This window comes from Colletes latitarsis, chromosome 2, assembly GCF_051014445.1.
Source record: "Colletes latitarsis isolate SP2378_abdomen chromosome 2, iyColLati1, whole genome shotgun sequence".
In the NCBI taxonomy this organism is placed as follows: domain Eukaryota; kingdom Metazoa; phylum Arthropoda; class Insecta; order Hymenoptera; family Colletidae; genus Colletes; species Colletes latitarsis.
Genome location: NC_135135.1, coordinates 19,301,102 through 19,321,820, shown reverse-complemented (window position 1 = coordinate 19,321,820; position 20,719 = coordinate 19,301,102). Strand labels below are relative to the sequence as shown.

Sequence of the window (20,719 nt, the reverse complement as noted above, 5' to 3'; positions counted from 1 at the left end):
ATCTATGAAAGCACCATTATTAATGTTTTATTTAGATCATTTTTTCAGAATTATGTACATGAACATTATTTATTATTATTGATAGTCAAATAAACAATAATAATAATATAATAATATAATAATAATAATAATAATGAGTTTTAACATAATAGTATTTTCATAATAGTCAAGACCAGTGTTCCGGAATTTGTGTGCCTCTCAGGGCAAACAAAATATTTTCTAAAAAAATATCGTATCACGCCAATGTAATTTCAATACATTATACACATTTTACAATCAGGTCACAACAACAAAGTATAACACATAAACTATATTTTGCGGTAAATAGATTTCGGGACACTGGTCTATACGTTACAAACACAGGGAAGATATTTAAAGCGTATACACCTTACAGAAAAACATCTCGTCGTACTAAATTCTGTATGACCATAATTCTGTCATATTTACATAAATGAATGCATAGTGATGAAGCTGCAGCGAAACTCGAATATTTGAACTATTCCATCCATGAAAATTAGTTTATACTTGATCACAGTGTCTTTTACTGCATTTTTCGAAGCTACGATTATAAATTGTGTGTAAACAATTTACAAACTATGACTGGATTAATTGAACTTTAGATAAATATTTTCACAGCAAAGCTTCATTGTTGGATACCTATCATCCATTTGCAATATTTTCTTTCACACTGTCTCTCAAACTAAATACGAATTGTAGATGCGCTGTGAGATTAAATACGCTGTTGTGGAAAACGATCGTTCGAGCGAAAAATGTAAACAAATTTTAGTTGTACGTTGTTGATTGGCCATACTATAAACAAAGACGATTAAATGAAAAATCATTTTTATTGTATATCGATCTGCGGTGAATTATGCAAGCTGCCGTACAAGAATTTCTGCGAATAATATGAAAATCTATGATGAAATCATTTACACGTGAAACAGGCAGTACGAAATCTCTATTTGTAATTCGTATTTTGTAAATTCAATTGACGATGAAACAGCTCAGCTAATATGGCTCCACTGCTTATTTTCCCAATAGAAAAAAAAAATGACCTACACTGGATACCACGATCTGAGCAAGTCATCTCTCTGTTCTGAATAACGATTGGAAATACGTAATTTGTTAAACAATAACTTTACATAAATACATCTAATGGACATTACATAATGAATATGTTCATTTTTACATTTTTTTACATAACTATAATTCGTGGTAATTTCTTGTTAACTACGATTAGCCTCTTGTATTTCTTCTTTTATTCGTCGCTCGCCTCACGTCGAGTATGAACAATTCGTTTACACGTTATCGTTACAAAACAATACAGAACAACATCAGATTTCGCGTTAATCTCTTGATCGAGTTCTATCCTCGTTCGAAAATAGGGCGACAAGAAATACAAGTTTCGTCGAGTTCTCTTCGACCTGTTAATCAGTCGATGTTAAATAGAATTGAATTAGATTTGTAATATTTCTGGGCTCGTCTATAACAAAATAAGAAACCTAACTTTCTTCGCTAAACGCTATCCAGTGCCGGCAATTTTTTTGTACTATGACGTGGAAGTGATATTAAATTTCTCATTTGACTTCCGCGGTACTCGGACCGCAAATGTTTCCTATCTAGCCGCGAGTCTGTAGATCGAGAAACAACGAGGAAGATACCCGGGACGGTGGAGGAGGCTTCTCGCTACTCATTTACAACCAAGCGGCATTCTGGACGCATACTAACTTTTGTTTCATAAACGCTAAAGGAGTATCGCTGTCTTTCATAATTGTAGGAACTACCGTCCCAGCGCGTTTTAAAGGTGAGAAAAAAAAAAAAAAAAAATAAGATAATAGTCTTTGCAGCCTCTGCTCTCGCGTTCTGGGTACATCACTTGACATACCATACACGTATATCGACGGAAGAATAATGGTTACGAGAGCTCCGGGAGGCTTGGTCGATCACACGATTTGACATTCGATGCACCATCAAAGAATAACAAACAATCGAGGGTCGTAACCGGCTACTAGAGATCCATATACACCATGATTCGATACGATGGACCGTTTTACGGAGATCGTTTCTTCTACCCGCGCGCACGCGCTAAATAAATCTAACCTCTTTTCGGTGCGCATACGCGTGTGCGCGTATCTTTAAGGAAATCATGCGTCCTTTTGAGGATGAGGATACGAGCGTGTGCGAATCTCGGGGTATAATCGCTCGTGTCGTAACAGCGCGTAACTCTTGGGGAGCAGTAGATTTTTTTCGTGAAACCATTGCATCCTCTTTTAAACGCCGTTAACGTGCATATCGCATAGCGATCTCGGGATCACGCGCACGGGGCCGCCGAGTGACCAGTTTCTTTTATCTCTGCGGCTCGCCTAGGCCAAATTGTTGTTGACTCTGCGTCTGTTGTTGCGCGTTCCCGGTCACGCTACACCGGCCTCCGTGATGTTGCGCCGTCGTCCCTATCTGCATCGAGTTTTGGTGCAATCCGTTCTGACTCGGGGACATTCCTGCAATGGTACAACGAATTTCTGATTTAAAACCCTCGTTTTCTCGTTTCAGCTACCCCCTGCGAAACGGCAAATGACAAGGGTACAGGAGTGCATCGCGTAACGTTCGAGAATTAGAACCGCCGCCATTTATGATATGCGAAGCGTGGACAGAGAATTTTCTTTTTCTCGAAACCGATTAAACTCGAACAGACCTCTCGAGGTGAATACCCTTCTGAGAATGTGTTCGTAAAATGTAATATCGAAATTATAGCAATTTGAATAGAGTAGTTTGCATTTGTATCGAATACAAATTCAATAATCTGTAAGATTGCACCATTTCGGTGCTTTAATGATTAATGTGAAGTTCCAAGTAGGACACAAATGGCCATGAGGGCTGAGTTACAAAGCAACGGCTAACATATACGTAGTGCAAGAATGTTTTTCAACGTTCTACCAAATCGATTAGTATGCGCAAAAGGAACGCGACAAGTTCCTCGGTGGAAGGAAAACGAAATGTGATTCGGCGAAAAATTGCGACGCGAACGTCGATGGTATACGTACATGAAACAGATATGCAGTGGAATAGTAATTTAAAAATAATAGTACTGTTAGAATGAAAATACAAAATAAGTCAGAATACATCTAGGTACACCATTGTAACAACAAAAGCCACGTATCAGTGAAATGTTACATGGTAGTTTTGAAACATAGGATCGTCTATTTAAACGAAGAAAATAATATTTTTAATACTACCAAAATATATTACGCAACATGTATTATCTAGTTTTTTATTTTTAATACTTGATCGAACGAAATCATTGTAATTATACGAGTTCCTTCGCTAATTTTTTTCTGTTTTAGGTTAACTTTTGTGCTTTTCATCGTATTAAGGAGAACCTTATCAAATTCTGAATAAATGCGATAAAATATAGAAAACAGGTACAATATACAGGGTGTTCGGCCACCCCTGAGAAAAACTTTAATGGGGGATTCTAGAAGCCAAAATAAGACGAAAATCAAGAATACCAATTTGTTGATGGAGGCTTCGTTAAAAAGTTATTAACGTTTAAAGTTCCGCTCGTACTGAATTTTTTTCTCGAAAATGCGCAAAATTTCGGGGGTATGTCTATTCACCAAAAATGATTGTAATTGACCCCCACAGCTAACAATATTTTTTTCAGAACGATTCGAAATATTTTAATTTCGTCGAAAAATTTCACACTTTCTCGAATTTTTTTCTAAAAAGTGTGTAGGATTTCGGGGGTATGTATAATGACTAAAAATGATTGCAATTGACCCCCGCAACCGAAAATAATTTTTCCAGAACGATTTGAAATTTTTGAATTTAATTGTTAATAACTTTTTAACGAGGCCTCCATCAACAAATTGGTATTCTTGATTTTCGTCTTATTTTGGCCTCTAGAATCCCCCATTAAAATTTTTCCCAGGGGTGGCTGAACACCCTGTATAATATATGAGGTGTATCTGTCTTACTTATTGTTATATGAAATTACCATGAGATTGTTGTGCATGAAATCTTTAATCTACAATAACAATAGTTTAGAATTAAATTTTATTAGCGAAAGCAAGCTTGAACAGATTCGGTACACTTTTGCCAACAAGATACAACTAGCATTCATCGTTATCTACGGCTTCCTTAGGCCGATCAGCCAATTGATTCCGATTAGCTTTAATTTATTTTAAATTTCCGCGTTAAATTTGTTTTAATCTTAAGATAATGTTATCAACAAATGGTGTTACAAAAACGATATTGCAACATCCGTTGATAATTTCAATCGATAAAAGGTTAATCAACCATAATCAGTTTATAATATTAATCACGTTTTTATAGACGTCAATGAATACAATTATTGCCCCGTAAATATTTTCAAATTTCAAGAAAGAATTAATCCGGTGCTTCGTATCAATGCTTCCAAACAGGTGTGCCGCGTAAATTATTTAGACAATACATAGTTCTTAATCGTAAAGACTTGTTTGTGAATTTAATTTATTAGAAATTCCTTGTAAAATTACTTTATTGTGTTACCACAATCTCTACTATTTGAACAAGCGTGACGCATAAATGTTAGCCTCTCCAAATGATAGCACCTCCCCACCACCAAATGTGTCGTGATGTAAGAGAGGTTGGCAAGTACTGCTCTGTACACAACTATCGTGTAAATTAATATTTTAATCGAATGAAACATTACGCAACGCAGAGAAAGATTACATGCATTTCATGAAAAGTTTTGTTTATGAACAGAATACAAAGGATCGGGGTAGTTGTCGAATAAAAAGCGCGCTAGTGCAGAAATAATTAGAGTGAAACTTACCCGAGGGAGTTTTCTCTCCTGCGGACATTTTGGAGAACGCGAGAAGCGCGTCAGGAAAATTTGGCGGCGTGGCCGGTGTGTTGCAGGGCGTTATCTACGAAAGAAACGTATGCTTATGACTTTTCAGAAGCCTCGATAAATATCATTGGTAATATGTCTGTTTAATAACATTGTTTGTTTACATTCTAGCGTGGATCGCGTGTATGATTATTTAGGTCGAGATCAGGGCGCATGACTGGTACGGCTGCAAACATAGATTCTTCGTTTGTGGATCGATACCTACAATCAACCTCTTTCGCGTGTCTCTCCACCAGTCGCAAGAACGCAGAGATTTTATATCGCGATTATTGTTATGTCGTCACTGTATATTGCGCGACACGATTTCGAACAAATTGATTTTCGCTCGTTGATATTCGCTCGGTTAAATTGGTTGTGCACCGGTATGAACTGCTTACGAAGCCATCCGATAGAGTCATTTATCGTTAAAACGCCAAGATTTTATTCGCGTTTTATATCGTGTTTCGAAGCCGATGAATAATACGACGCGTCCCGTTCGCTGAATCGCATTTCGAGTTTCATTCATGTAATTTCACCTGCGACTGTTGCCCGAAGCACACAGACGTTACGGTGGGAAGAGTTACGGTCGTTTTCTGCTTGTATTTTGGAAATACGGCGCGGAACATCGGCCCGCGAAGCTAAAAATATCGAACGAATGTTTTACGTAAGCCGCCGAACGAAGCGACACAAATCTATGGTAGGTGGGTGAAAAGAGAGCAACAAAAGCAGCTTTCTGCGAGCCGAGAACCCGTTGGTTGTTAAGGTCGTCGAACCTTCAGGACCTGAATGTAACCGTCGGGTGTACCAGGTGGACAGAACGCGACAATACAACGGGCACACGTGTTCGGGCGGCGACGACCGGCTGATTACATAAATAAATAGAAGAATCTAAACGGAGGGCTCAATAATTGCGAAATACTTTCGAGTAGCGTTTCCCTCATGGCAATCCTGCCTAGATGAAAAGTGACAATTTGCCTATAATTTTCGTCTCCCGAGAAATATCATTGCACAAAAATAATAATACAATTGGAACCCTTTGCACTCGGTGACTTTTCTTCGACCACCTAACTATTAACTCGAACACAATATCTTAAGAAATAGATAGCAAATATCCAAGTAAACATATTTGGTCCTGTATAATCACTTCAAAACAATAATGTTGTGTTTCCTTACAGGGTACAACCGAGTGCAAAAGGTTAATTAAAGTTCATCTATGGAGACGAATGAAGGTACATATGAAAGAGCAGAGTAGCAGGTCAACGTGTTGAAGTATCGTGTAAGTCCCAGCAGTGATCTTCGCGTTAACTATCCAAGACGTTGAAATCTGTGGAACAGCTATGCGACACAATGGAAAGCGAAAATGGTCTGCGGTGAGTCGAAGAGGTTTCGCAGACGGATATGAACGTTGTCGTTAGTCCAGTAGTTTGGGCCAAGATTTGGCACACGGCTTATCGGAATGCCGCCGACCGAGAATAGTAACGCACCTAGCAACTGTCTGCCTGCAGTGGTTCTCTCCGCCTTTCATTATCGTATTGAAGTTCGCTCAATGAAGTTCGAACCGTAGCCGACGTGCATGGCGATAATGTGAAGTATCGGAAGGAGGGAGGAACCGAAATAAAGTGGGAGGAAGGAACAGGCCGAGGATAAGAAGTGTAACAAGGGGGAGGCGCGAAGTAAAGTGGGGAAAGAGAAGGGGCGAAAAGAATGCGAAGTTACGGACGAGGGGAGGGGGAGGAGGAGAGACACGCGTAAGAAAACAAAATCTTAACCGACGGCTGAATAACCGGGCGCAGAAGTTAACGAGGAAGAACTCGTTCTGCTGAATCAACGATGGTCATGCCGCCGTGGCTTTACGAGTCTTTTAATTAAGCCAAATACGACCGATTCGTTGTTGCGCAGATGTCTGAAAATAACAGACTGTGAAATTAATACGATCCCTCTCCGATAATAGGGCCTTAACGGCGACGGCGGTTACGTATTTAGTAACACGGCAACAGTATTTCAATTGATAAAATTATCGCGATTCGCGATATACAGGGTGTTCGACCACCCCTGGGAAAAATTTTAATGGGAGATTCTAGGGGCAAAAATAAGCTTCGTTAAAAAGTTAATAAAAAATTATGTTTAGTTACAGGGGTCAATTACAAGCATTTTTGGTGAACAGACATACCCCTGAAATCCTGCCCACTTTCGAGAAAAAAATTCGAGTAGGTACTGAAATTTTTAGACGAAATTAAAAAATATCAAATCGTTCTGGAAAAATTATATTTAGTTACAGGGGTTAATTACAAGCATTTTTGGTGGATAGACATACCCTCGAAATCCTACCCACTTTCGAGAAAAAAATTCGAGGTGTGAAATTTTTCGACAAAATTAAAAAATTTCAAATCGTTCCGAAAAAATTATTTTCGGTTGCAAGGGTCAATTGCAATTATTTTTGGTCATTAGACATACCCCCGAAATCCTACCCACTTTCTAGAAAAAAATTCAATACGGGCGAAACTTTAAACGTTAATAACTTTTTAACGAAGCCTCCATCAACAAATTGGTATTCTTGATTTTCGTCTTATTTTGGCCTCGTAATAATTAGTCAAGGGATCCCGAGGGGTTTTTTTAATTTTTAGGGAGACGATTTCTTTCGAATTTAGTACCGTTTAAAAATTCTAATCGCGACGTAAAATTAAGCGCATTCGAAGATCACCGAATCAATGATAAACAATTTTAGATTTTTAAACTGATCCTAAAGCGGTTAATTGACAATTTAACTTTGCGAAACGTATCACGTGCTGCAACTCGAATACAGATTCGATCTAATAAATACACGTTACGTCCGACGGACAACAATGAATATACATGTATACATGTAGACATACATGAAAGTATTTACTTGTTTATGTGTACAGATAAATGTACGTAATATACAGGGTGAATCATCTTATTTCTAGCACTCTTCACGATGGAAAACCGTGTTGGAAGAAAATGTTGAATGGCATAGGAAACAGTATCTGTCTTTGTATGACCTAATTTTTTGTCGCAGTGCCTTATCGACGGGGTCATAATGTCAATTACTTACATCTAATACGGGAAGAATACACGCGAACAAATGTGCCATAAATTTTCTTATATTTCTTTGCCATTATGTTTTCAAAACATTAATTCCAATCATTCATTATAGCTAATTACCAACCATAAACAAGCTATTTTTATTAATAATTGATTCATACGTGTTGAGTCATCTTTAAGATAATCATAAGTTGTAAACGCTTGCACCATTTCCTTTGAACTATAAACTATGCGACTGTTTGTTAAAATAGAAGAACAAATGTTAAAAACTTTAATAATACATACGATATCATTAGAATATCAATTTAATTACAAACCCTATAGTTACTCAAACTTGGTATATGATTGAAACATCCCAATAGGATTAGGGTTAAGGAGATATTTTAGCTTCATTTTAGAGCGTGGTACTGGCAACAAAATGAGAGGCCTACGGTGACTAACATTTTTAGAATCGATCAATGGCGTGACGTTGAACGACGGAAGCGTTGAAAAGTAAATGCACATGGTCGAGATTGCCTTTTCTCTTATCAAAATCTTACGTAACATGTAATTTGAAACCCTCCGCGATGTTTTTTCCTTGTACGAGACTGATAACGGGAACATGCACCGCTGAAACCTCTACGGACGTATCAAACAATGTTTGAGATTCGGAAATAAATCAATGAAAATTTTATATACTCGTTATCTTATTCGTAAAAGTCACATATACTGTTGCGTAACACTGCTATTGCGATATCAATAAATAATAAAACAGGTCTTGACTTTTCCTATACTATCTACAAGTGATCGAAACAAAACAAATAATATTGATTTCTCAACCTGAACTCTTTAAAATGGAAATATCAATGTTTCATATTTATGTATCATATTGAATGCATAGGTTTCATTTGTCGAATCTCACCATTTCACATTGCTATTTCTTCTGCTATGTATTATGTTATTTGCACTTAAATTTCTATATTTGTTCTTACTATGGCAAACGAAGTCGTTAAATATGAAAAAAATAAATGCTCGAAATTTCAACAAACCCGGATGCACGTGTTCGTGTCTTTTTAAGAAGAATTATAATGTGCAAAATTTAAAACAAAATTAAGATTATAATTTTGTGATATGTATGCACTTATAATTTCTTTTACACGTGGCTACTATCTGTTCATTTTAAAGATGAAGTGGTGTAAAACGACAGCTGGCCACGTGATTTGCAATCCTATTGGTCCGTCATGTCGACACGTCGTTCTAAGCAGGTATAGATCGGACGCAGAGCGAGTTGGAACGCAAAAAGGCACGACAAACGGTTGACAAACTGGGACAGGGTTTTCACTAAAAAAAACTGTCACAGAAATTAGAATCTTCAAAAGGAACGAACGAGGATACTATTTATACATGCCACAGTCAATGCACGAACTGAGCGAATGTATACATTTATTAATTCCGACAGCTGAAGTGTACCGCGTGCTCCAAATAAAGTGTAAAAGAGTATATTTAAAATTCCATAATGTTTGCTGAGCGTAATAGATACGAGAAAGTATAAATACTGGTATAAAACGGCGTTTAGGTGCGGCAATATGAATGCCGCATTGATTATTTATCAGAAGTTTCGTTCTAGCCGGATTATGCAACGTTGCATGCGAATATGTACAATTATCGATGTCGAAAATCGCTTTACAAAGAAATCTCGTAATATTATCTGATTCAGACAATAAAAAAACATTTCGACATTCACGGCAGATTTATCATAAACGCGATAGACTACATTCAGATCAACGTTTATTACAGTACACGAGTATTTGATTTTAGTTTGTTCCAAATATTATATACTAAATATTATGTTAGATTTTTTCAAGAATTAATAGCCGAGATTCGCCACTGATGTCATTCGTCGAAATAAATTTCATGCATGATTACGTTACGTTCGCGATATAATTAATTACGACGTTATCGAGTGATTCATTTCGGTACATTAACAATGTCGAGCGTAAAAAAAAAAAAAAAAAAAAACGTAATCGACGAACATTTTATTGTGCATTAACCAGACACGTGTTCGGTAAACGGTACTTAATTCCGAACGAGGCTCACTTAATCGTAAGAATGTAAAATGGTTCAATTATTTCATGCCCGTGTCATTAAATTGCCTGCTTAATCACGAGGCGGATTCCAAACATACATACTTTGTCACGCGTTTCATAATAATTCCGGCTATTGAGTTAGCGAGATCGTTGGCGATGAGTCGTCGAATTTTATAGTCGATTTATCGTATAGGGTGGTTGGCTACTGTCGGCGATTTAGAAATACATAGTGCCAATTGCATGTCGAGTATCAACATTGTTGCGTACTGTTTAATAATACTCGGTGCACGAATAAACATACTCGAAGTGTATACGAATATATGCCCAATCTATTTGCGTAGGTTATTCTGACCGATGATGCAAACGATTGACGTTTCTCGCCTGAGGAGACATTCAGTTTTCAGAAGCAAGATAATTGCAGTATTGCGATAAAAACGAACCATCCGACTCCACGATCAAAAAATCCAGAAATCCAAATCATCCACGATCCCAAATATGTATGATACAATGTACAGGGTGTTCGACCACCCCTAGGAAAAATTTTATTAGGAAATTTTATTTGTTGATAGAGATTCCGTTAAAAAGTTATTAACGTTTAAAGTTCCGCCTGTACTGAATTTTTTTCTAGAAAGAGGGTAGGATTTCGGGGGTATGTCTATTCACAAAAAATGATTGTAATTGACCCCCACAACTGAATATAATTTTTCCAAAACGATTTGAAATTTTTTTTTTCCGTCGAAAAATTTCACACCTCGAATTTTTTTCTAGAAAGTGGGTAGGATTTCGAGGGTATGTCTATTCACCAAAAATGCTTGTAATTGACCCCTGGAACTAAATATAATTTTTTCAGAATGACTTGAAATTTTTAAATTAAATTTTTTATTAACTTTTTAACGAAGCCCCAGTCAAGAAATTGATATTCTTGATTTTCGTCTTATTTTTGCCTCTAGAATCTCCTATTAAAATTTTTCCCAAGGGTGCACTCGAACACCCTGTATATCTTCAATGATATGTGTGAAATATTAGAATGCGTACAAAAAGAGGAGTCTGAACTAGTTAACGTCGAACACTACAGTGGACTGCTGTTTACTAGAATGATGATCATCATTATCACCTTGGCCTGAATTTAAACCAGTATTTTCCAAAGGGGGGCTCGACCCTAACCGAGGTGAGGTGCGCCCTGCAATCAAAGGTCGCGAAAGAAAATTTTTTGTTGTCATTTGGCGTGTGACGCGCTATAAAATAATAAATTCTATACGAAACTGCGTTACCATCAAACTCGTCCAAAATAGCAACACTTTAGTAGTCTACAAAAAAAAATTATTTACATTAAATTTTGTCTCCCTCGAATTCGTTTCATTATTCGTTTTTGAAACATTTTGTTTCCTACAGCAAGTAATTTTCGAGTAATTTAAAGTCGTCAAGTTGGATGACTCACCCTATATTTGCACCTGTGGCATTTGTTTGCCTGTTGCGTGTATCTGTACTCACAGATTGCGTGCTTCTACAATCGACGCATAAAATTATCTACGTGCAATGGATTTTCATTACAACACTGATACGTAGGCCTTCTTAATTCTAAAGGAGACGTCTTGGAGGGTTACGTGTATCTTAGATAAGCTTACGTTTACTCAGTACCGATAACTCAGATATTTAGGTATGGAAGGAGCACAGATAGATATAAAGCTACAATGAAAACGCTATTATCTCAATAGCTATGTACCCTAAGACTCAATCGTTCCATTATCCGAACAATTTACGTCTTACGAAGAATATCACCTAATCGACGATCTCTGATTTTGATGAAACCAGACACGTACACAAGCCATTGACTCTTTTTCGTTGTTGTATTTAGTCAAAACATACTGATAATGTTTGATCAAATAATTTCAAAACACCCTGTACAACATACTACATATGTTCTTCGGCGATCGTTACAATTACCGCGTGACGTTAATCAACGATTACGGTATAATTATTTCGAACAGATCGATAAACAATGATCGATGACTATTTAAAGAAACGTACAGTAAAAATGTGGATTACTTCGTACGGAACGAAAACAGGCGATAGGTCTCCAGATACGCGAATGTTTACGAGAACTAATTAATCGCAGCGAATAAAAAAAAAAAAAAAAAATATGAAAGAAACATTTAATTTCTGGCACGTGATCTCGTCGCAATTCGCGCGACGAACTTAATGAATAAAGTCGTTCGTGTGATGCGTCGCGGATCGTTGCACGTGACACAAATAAAACAGAGCCGCTTGAAAGGAATAGAGAGAGAAAGAGAGAAGGAAAGAAAGAAAGAGAAAAAGAGAGAGAGAGAGAGACGGGAACGAAACCGCCGTCGACGCTCGCGACGCGAAAAACTTTCGTATCGATTAGTTCACCAGTACGAACGTAGGAACGATCGAAGACCGGCTGTGCCTTTCGTTCGAACATTATTTACATTACGCTAACCGATAACCTTCGTCGAAAGCGAAACGACGGATTCGACTTACTTGGCCGAAATGCGTACCAGGTCCTTGCGCGCACGGAGGTATCGCAGCTTCTTGGAAGAAAATACTGAGGGCAGTCTGGAAAGTACAAAAAAAGAACCAAGATTAGATACGAACGACACTCGACACCTTCTCCGGTTACAGCAAGCTAATTTACACTCAACAGTAGCGTACAACAAAGTAAAAACATACTCTTTCTTGGTCTTATAACGACACGTTTATGATCTGGCGATTACTCGTTATTGCTACTGCAGAGAGAAAGGAAGATCAATTCCAGATTGAAGGGAATGTGGTAACATCATTAAGTAGAATGTGGACAGTGTCGAGTCATGTTTGCTTACTCGCAAGTCTTACAAATCATGACTAAAATGTCTGACCCAATACAACTTGCCATACCTTCTAGGACTGACTTTTTCCTTTTCTCTGTAATACTTGTTTGGTGTAAATATCGATAATGGCATACAGAGTTGAGTATTATTATTAAATCAGCTTGAAAAACACTGCCTTAATTCTTCAGAGATATTTCTCAAATTACAAATGTGTCTTGTTTTTTTAAGGATAAATTGTTTCTTCAATTCTGCTGTTTATTTAAATGTCAAGTATGGTATAGCGACAATGTTAACACTTCAATGAGTGTTACAAGATCGAATTGCAAGCTGAAACACGATCCCCCAATGATATTTCGTTACGTTCGAAAATTCCTACGTACGATGAATTCTACGCCGAGTTCATCGAAATTTTTGTCAGGATACTTCGTCGATCGTTACGCGCGAAAAATTTGGTGTGCTCGCCAGAGAACGTAAATGCCAGTTTGCTATAAACGGTATATTGCGGCGCATAGCATACATTTGTATGTATGTATATCGCGTGACTCTGGTCAGCGATTGCGGGTCGGGTTCTCTAACTAAATATTAACGCGCGTAGGAGTGCTTTGGTGTCATTCTTAACCTAAAATATTATCCCAATATCATTATTCTTTTATACTATACTTTCTAGCGGACAAACAATCATCTTTGACAATATGTCCCAACCCTAGTTGTAATGTTAAATGTGACGTGGACAGGTATACATGCTTTGATTTGATATTTTGTTGATAGTTCAAACCATAGTTCGACCGCAATGCACTACACGTCGATAGATGCCTTACGTGATCACCGCGACACGTTCGTGTTTGTCGAGTACCGCGTACTAAATTACGGGACAGAACATTATAAACGCGCGTTTTATCGGCGCTTTAGGCGATCACACGAAAGTTTACCGACCGTTGATCAACGGCTGATGCGAACGTAACGACTTTTAACCGACCCAATTGCCACGGAAATTTACACACAATCTCGTGTTCGTTTCTCGCATGCACATGGATCGAGACGGTCTCGATTTCACGAAGCCTGAAACGAAGTTAATGCCAAGAAAAACTATGACGCGTTTCGTTTGTTTGTTTCTTGGTATTCCTTTATTTTCTTTGGGAACTACGTTCATAATATTACTCACCTTTCGTCGGAAATACTTTTCCGTGCAACAACAAACCGCAGAAAATTGTCGACACGAATAGGTTATGAGCTTCCGACTAGTCGATAGAAAGTTATAGGGCAAATAGGTGTGGATATATTTCGTACTATATTTGTTTAAAGTCAACTGATTTTTTGAATCGAATGGTTTTGAGAATAAAATCGAATGGGAAGAATCGTTGAAGGTGCATGAGGTATCAGCATATTTATAACTGTCTTTCTTGTATCGCATAAATGATACCGATAAACCGTTAGTAATAAATCTTATCTGTGTTTGTCGAAAAAGCTGCGCACGACAAACAATCCCGAAACGAGTATGTTAATGTTAATTCTACTCACGTCAACAAACCCTGCCAAAAGATAACAAATAATCAAATTATTTGATCATTTGATAAAACGATCGGATGATTATGTTATATGGAAGCTTTCCGTAGTTAAATCATATGTAGTCAATTATCTCACAGTACGAGTACCTGGAAGATTCTTATCATTACGTTTGTTACATTAATTATAGTACACATTAGAGTGGACCTTATTTTTCCCTCGTAGGATTTACTTCGTGAAATTTTCAAAAATTGAAATTTATACATATAGCAGGGTTTCTCAAACTATGATCTACGAACCCAGGGTCGATGGTGTATACAGAGTGGCGTCTAAAATGTTTGGAACGTGCCCCCCCCTTAAAACAAAAGACAGCTCAGCAGTGTCCTTTTATGCAGGCTTCGCATTCGCATTTATTATTAACTTGTTATATTTTATTAGTGAAACTTTATTCTTTTATTCATATTTTTTGTTTATTACACTTTTGTTTTTTATACACTTATTTATTATACTATACAATTTGTTACTTGTTACTTTTATTTTATTTATTCATATTCTTTTTAGAAATAAAGAAAGTATTACGTAGAAACGGTATTTTTCAACAGTTTAAACGTTTTAAACGGCGCGGTAACCTTTGAGCCGCCGTTAAATACGTTTCCACAGATTGTCTACGGTCTTGTGTCAACACTTTCATATTAAAAAATTAATTATCTTTCGTCAACGGCTCTAGACAAAGAGAATGATAACTGTACACAGAGAAAAGAAAACAAAAGGTGGTGCAAATTACCGCGTTCAAATATTTTCCAAGCAAATCGTGTACTTTTGAATACAGTATGCAATAAACGTTGAATCGTTTCGAACACCTTTATTCTTTTTTATGGTTCTGTTAGGAGTAAAAATGGTACAGAAGAGTATTATGGAAACATTTACTGCAGACTTCAGAAGAAACAGTTTCAATATTCGACTGAACGATAAAACAGTGTTCGTATATAAAACCATCTGGTAAAAATATAGTGGTTGTAATAGAAAACCTGCTAACGTAACGATACAATGATTGAATATCATCTTGAAAATAAACTGGTAAAGAGAGATAAAATGTCTAATGTGAAATTGACCGTCAAATGACCTTGAGCAACAAAAGGTACGCGTAAATTTACGAGTCTCGGTATAAATATACGCGTATTTCGTTTCAGAATAATTTTGTCAACTAATATAAAAGAGGTTAAAAAAAGAAATACGTAACACCAAAATAGAATTATACGAAAATTGGTCTTCGTCGACAATAAATTCGAATACAAATTTTTAGCTCGGTGAACGTGTTAAAGTTTAGTTGTAATCGGTAGCATAAACCAGGATTCGATGACACGCAGGGATCTAGGATGACGTAGGATTTGGATGATGCAAGATTTAAATGACGTAAGGTTTGTGTGACTCAGAGAAAGGTAGATATGAAATTTATGTATGTGTATGTAGTTCGACGAGTTAGTTGGGATCTCTGGATCCGCGACAAAAAATAAAAAGCTATACGACAAAAGTACATAAATAAATGGAAGATATCGTAAAAAGAATTTTGCCCGCTTCGGGCGTACCTAAATACACACACGACCGTCATTGTATTCTTAGACTTCGTTCGGAACTCGCGCGATACTGATCACTCGAGATCGACTTTTCACTCGTTGTCACTGTTTATTTTTAGCATTTCGTATCGTATTAGCGGGAGCGAGCAAGTGCCAAATATTTTTCCTTATTTTCGCGCTTCATTCTGAAACGTTTTATTTCGTCATACGACGCGAACCGCCATTGGAAGATGCGATTGCGCGGTTCGCCCGCGAGGATATTCACTCGGCTAGGGGAAAACGAGACTATTGTTATCATTATCGTGCGCCCGATCGTCAAGGCATGCCATTTAATCAGAGGTCCCTTTCAAAGATCGGGTTCCAAGCTAGAGACGCGGGCAGATTACGACGATCCATTGCAGTGACATCTGGCAAAGTCCGTCCGTTCTGTTTTTGTCACCGTCAGTGTGTCTCATCGTCGACTAGGGATGTTCGATTTAGAACCGATGTTCTAGAGATCGAAATTTTTTATCTGCGACCACACTGTCGTACCGCGGAAAATTGATGTCATTATGTCCCTAACCTATTTCGTTCGACGTGTTTTCATTTCGGTCGTCGAGTCCTGCATATTTCTTAAAGTTGTAAAGACCAGTTTAGCCAATCAGCACGTCGCATTTCCGAAATTATTCGTACACGTTCGCATATAATGTTGATCGTAAGATGAGAAAACAGTGCCAGTACATATCGGAGAACCGTGAAAAATAGCACACAGCATAGGTGGCAACGTGCCATTCTCTTTTATTCTTAAGACACGGCCCGGTGTGCAGGATACTTTGTTTGCAAACAGCGCACAACCGACTATTCGCGAACGATGTTTTCATGGAATTGGTGTTCTTGAGAAACTTACCTCTTTCAATTAAAAATGTTACTTACGAGTGTTATCTATTAGCAAGGACGATAAATCCAATGATATGCGATATTGTACAGGGTGTTCAGCCACACCTTGGAAAAATTTTAATGGGGGATTCTGGAGGCCAAAATAAGACGAAAATCAAGAATATAAATTTCTTAACTGAGGCTTCGTAAAAAGTTATTAACAATTAAATTACAAAATTTCAAGTCGTTCTGGAAAAATTATTTTCGGTTGCGAGGGTCAATGATAATCATTTTTGGTCAATAAACATACCCTCGAAATCCTAACCATTTTCGAGAAAAAAAATCGGGTAGGTGGTGAAGTTTTTCGACAAAATAAAAATTTTTCAAATCGTTCTAAAAAAATTATTTTCGGTTGCGGGGGTCAATTACAATTATTTTTGGTGAATAGACATACCCCCGAAATCCTACCCACTTTCTAGAAAAAAATTCGAGAAGGTGTGAAATTTTTCGACGGGGAAAAAATATTTCAAATCCATTTGGAAAAATTATTTTCAGATGCGGAGGTTAATTACAATCATTTTTGGTGAATACACATACCCACGAAATCTTCCTCATTTTCGAGAAAAAAATTCAATACGGACGGAACTTTAAACGTTAATAACTTTTTAACGAAGCCTCTATCAACAAATTGGTATTCTTGATTTTCGTCTTATTTTGGCCTCTAGAATCCCCCATTAAAATTTTTCCCAGGGGTGGCCGAACACCCTGTATATCCGATCAGATTTCGTTAGTACTTGCGATATGTTCGATTCCATCGCTACTAATCAAGAAAATACCTTGAGTATTGTGTATTGACGCTGAAATAGAGAGGAAGGAGAGGAGTCAAGATGGAGGGAGGATAGAGAGAGAGAGAAAGAGAGAGAGAACTGGAAAGGTACTGGAGCAACGTAACAGACTTGCCAGTAGTCATTAGAACCCATGTCGTAATCTGTTGTTAAACGTATTAGCAGCCGAGCAGAGAAAGTTCTCAGTCTGAATTCAACGAAAGCATTAAATTCTCTCTACTCTAAAGTACTAAAAAGTAGCAAATACCCTCTCAGACGTAAAATATCGATTTTTCATTATACGTGTTGTAGCTTCTAAAAACAATAATAACACATCATTCTACATGTTTATATTTAGATATTTTTGATAACGGTACCGAATTAAATTATTACACAATTATTTAAACCGTATTCCTATCTTTGAAAGACGATGATACGATAATAGTAACAGAACGACATAAATATTAAAGATCCTTTACGACTCTTGTGAAATCTCATATTTGAAGTGCAAGCGAGATTACAATTTCAAGTCTAGCCTTCTGTTGCAATCGCTTAGTAAACACAGCGCGGAATAACCAATCTAATCTCGCAACCTATCATCGAGGAACTAATTATGAATTAACACGTTCGCCGCCAGTTGCCTCTAACTTCGTGTAAAAACAATTACGTTAAATATACATTAACTTTTATACGATACCATGTCCGATGTCCAAGCGTAAAGTATGAAACGCGCTAATAATCGCACGGTAAACACAGTTACGTTTAATTTAATATTACGATCTGGTTACATAACCTGCTATTCTGAATAAGGAGGATCAATCGCCACGGAGTTGGAACGACCACTATGTATTTATTAATAGTACTAGCAAAATTCTAGCTGCGTTGTTTTTGCGCTCTGTTTATTCCCCGAACTCGCGACCAGAAACGCCGAACCATTTTGCGAAAGAAATTCTCGATAATACTCGGTCGCGGATAAGATACTAATTGCTGGAAAGGCCACTGTAGGTTCTTGACCTCATTGTGTATGTCATGTGAAAGTACCAGAAACGTCAACCTCGCGTATTTCGGTTAACGGCGAGGAATTGCACGATGAGTGACGTTATTAATTTTTAACTCGTAGATTGGCATTACTGCAAGCCGTTAAAGCTTAAATCGCAAGCCGTACGAATCCGTGAAAGTACCGACAGGAACGAGCGCGAATTTCGTTACGAATTCCGTTTAAAACACGCCACGCGTTTGCAAAGTGGTCATAGAATCGTGGTATACCAACTTTGCGTGTGTGTGGTAACCATTGAAATAGATAAGGAAACGTCGGCGAACGTGGATTCGAGAACCAAGTATTTTCAAGTTACGAAATAAAGATACATTACAAGTAACCACGAAAATAATAAAATAATAATTAATATTAATATAACAGTGTTAAATTATTGATTAATTACTGACAGAGAAAATATAATTTGTTCTATTTATTTCAACGAGAGTCAATCTAGTACTGATAAAATTTATATCATTAATTAATGAGCACCCTGTATATGGGTACGTGATACGTAGACACGTCGAGAAATAATATTCAACAGATAATTTGAGACACGACTAAATTAACAAGATAGGTACAACATGTGGTATCGTACTTTCAATACACGCTTCTTGTATTAAAAAGATTTAGTAAAACGTATATAAAAATACACTTTCGTATACGAACGAACGAAACAGTTTGTACGTAAAGCTTGTTTACATCGAGCGCGGCAGTTCACAGATGGTCGTTGCGCTTTGTTTTCATTTACAATTTTAATGAACGATCACACGAGTTCTAATAATTACACGACGCCGGCACGGATTATACTTCTTTTCCTGAATATTACGTAGGAAGGGTCGTTAAGTTGCAAGTGTACGGTATATCGGACGAAAGCTAAATGCGATCTAATTTGCATAAACCGAAGGAGGCTTTTAGCACAAACGATACCTCGTGAATCGATAGGCCTGGAAACCTGGCACCGAAAAGATAATTATTGTTCACGATTGCCGCACACGCGATGTCAGCATTGTTTCCATTGTTAATAGCCGAGCCAGTTAACAAGGTATATTCGAAGAAATTGAACGCGATATACATAGACACACAGACCTATTTTAAGAGAACGAAACTTTACGCGCGTCTCGACAATGTCAGTGAATAAAAGCCAAGTCTAAAATCGAAATTTATTGCTAAATACAAGCGTGGTAAATGAAAACAAACAAAAGCCTTTTTGTAACGCGTTAATCAGAAAGTATCGTGCGTTGCTGTAACCTTGGCGGGCTACAGACGATCCCCACTGGTCGCAACAAATAACGAACAAAACCTCTTAGCAACATCGTACGATTTTTATGAATGGACTTCGTCTCTATGTGGTAGTAAATGGATTCACAGACTCGCGAACTGTTACGAATCGGAATTGTTACGAATCGATCGGGGTTCAACGCGAACGTACGTGCCGACCAGCAACGTAACGTTGGTCGTGTGAATTACGTTGGCTTTATCAATTCAAATCGTGCGAACACGTAATAATTCCGAGTCGAATCGACGACAGTACCGCCTGGACGGTCGGCCATTTTCGCTGGCTTTGTTTACGTAGCCGTATATCGAACCGCGGTGTACGCAAACATAGTGAAGTTCCCTGTGTTTCGCGCGAAAAAGATGCGGAAAAGCATTCTCTCACCTCGAATTGCCAGTGTGCCGCCTGCAGCAACTGTTTCGCTTGCTCTCTGGCACAACCTGCGGCCAGTACGAACTGATTGATCATCACTTGCTCGCGAAGGGCGTCCATGTTTTCGTCACGTTTTTCCGAAAAGGGAGAAAATACCAGACGAAACGAGGCACGCACAAGACACGAGTACGGCACAATCTTCCGTATCACCGAGCTTTGACTCTGCCTCGAACTTTCGTTTAGACGCGAGCGCGGCCAACGAGCGGCGACCAGCCTCTTGTTTTCAAAACTAAACTCATCGCAGTCGGCTGATGGGCACCGCGGGTTACGGAACGTGAGAGACGAGGACGGTGTGACGTCACTACCAGTTCTTTGCGAGCGAGCGTACCGCCTCCCCTATGTTTGGGGACGTTCTTTTTACCGTGCACGCTCTCCGTTTCGATTGTTTATTTTCA

The 20,719-nt window shown here is 37.8% G+C and overlaps 1 protein-coding gene across 1 annotated transcript; it reads right to left on the bottom strand.

Moving 5' to 3' along the window:
* Positions 1 to 3: 3 nt before the first annotated feature.
* LOC143351897 (UBA-like domain-containing protein 2) lies at positions 4 to 20,690 on the bottom strand. The gene is made up of 4 exons (XM_076783963.1): positions 20,277 to 20,690; positions 12,502 to 12,576; positions 4,814 to 4,907; positions 4 to 2,498 (listed from the first exon to the last, which is right to left on the bottom strand). Exons 1-4 carry the CDS (start codon positions 20,382 to 20,384, stop codon positions 2,347 to 2,349), a joined length of 429 nt encoding a protein of 142 aa, XP_076640078.1. The 5' UTR covers positions 20,385 to 20,690; the 3' UTR covers positions 4 to 2,346.
* Between the last annotated feature and the right edge of the window lie 29 nt (positions 20,691 to 20,719).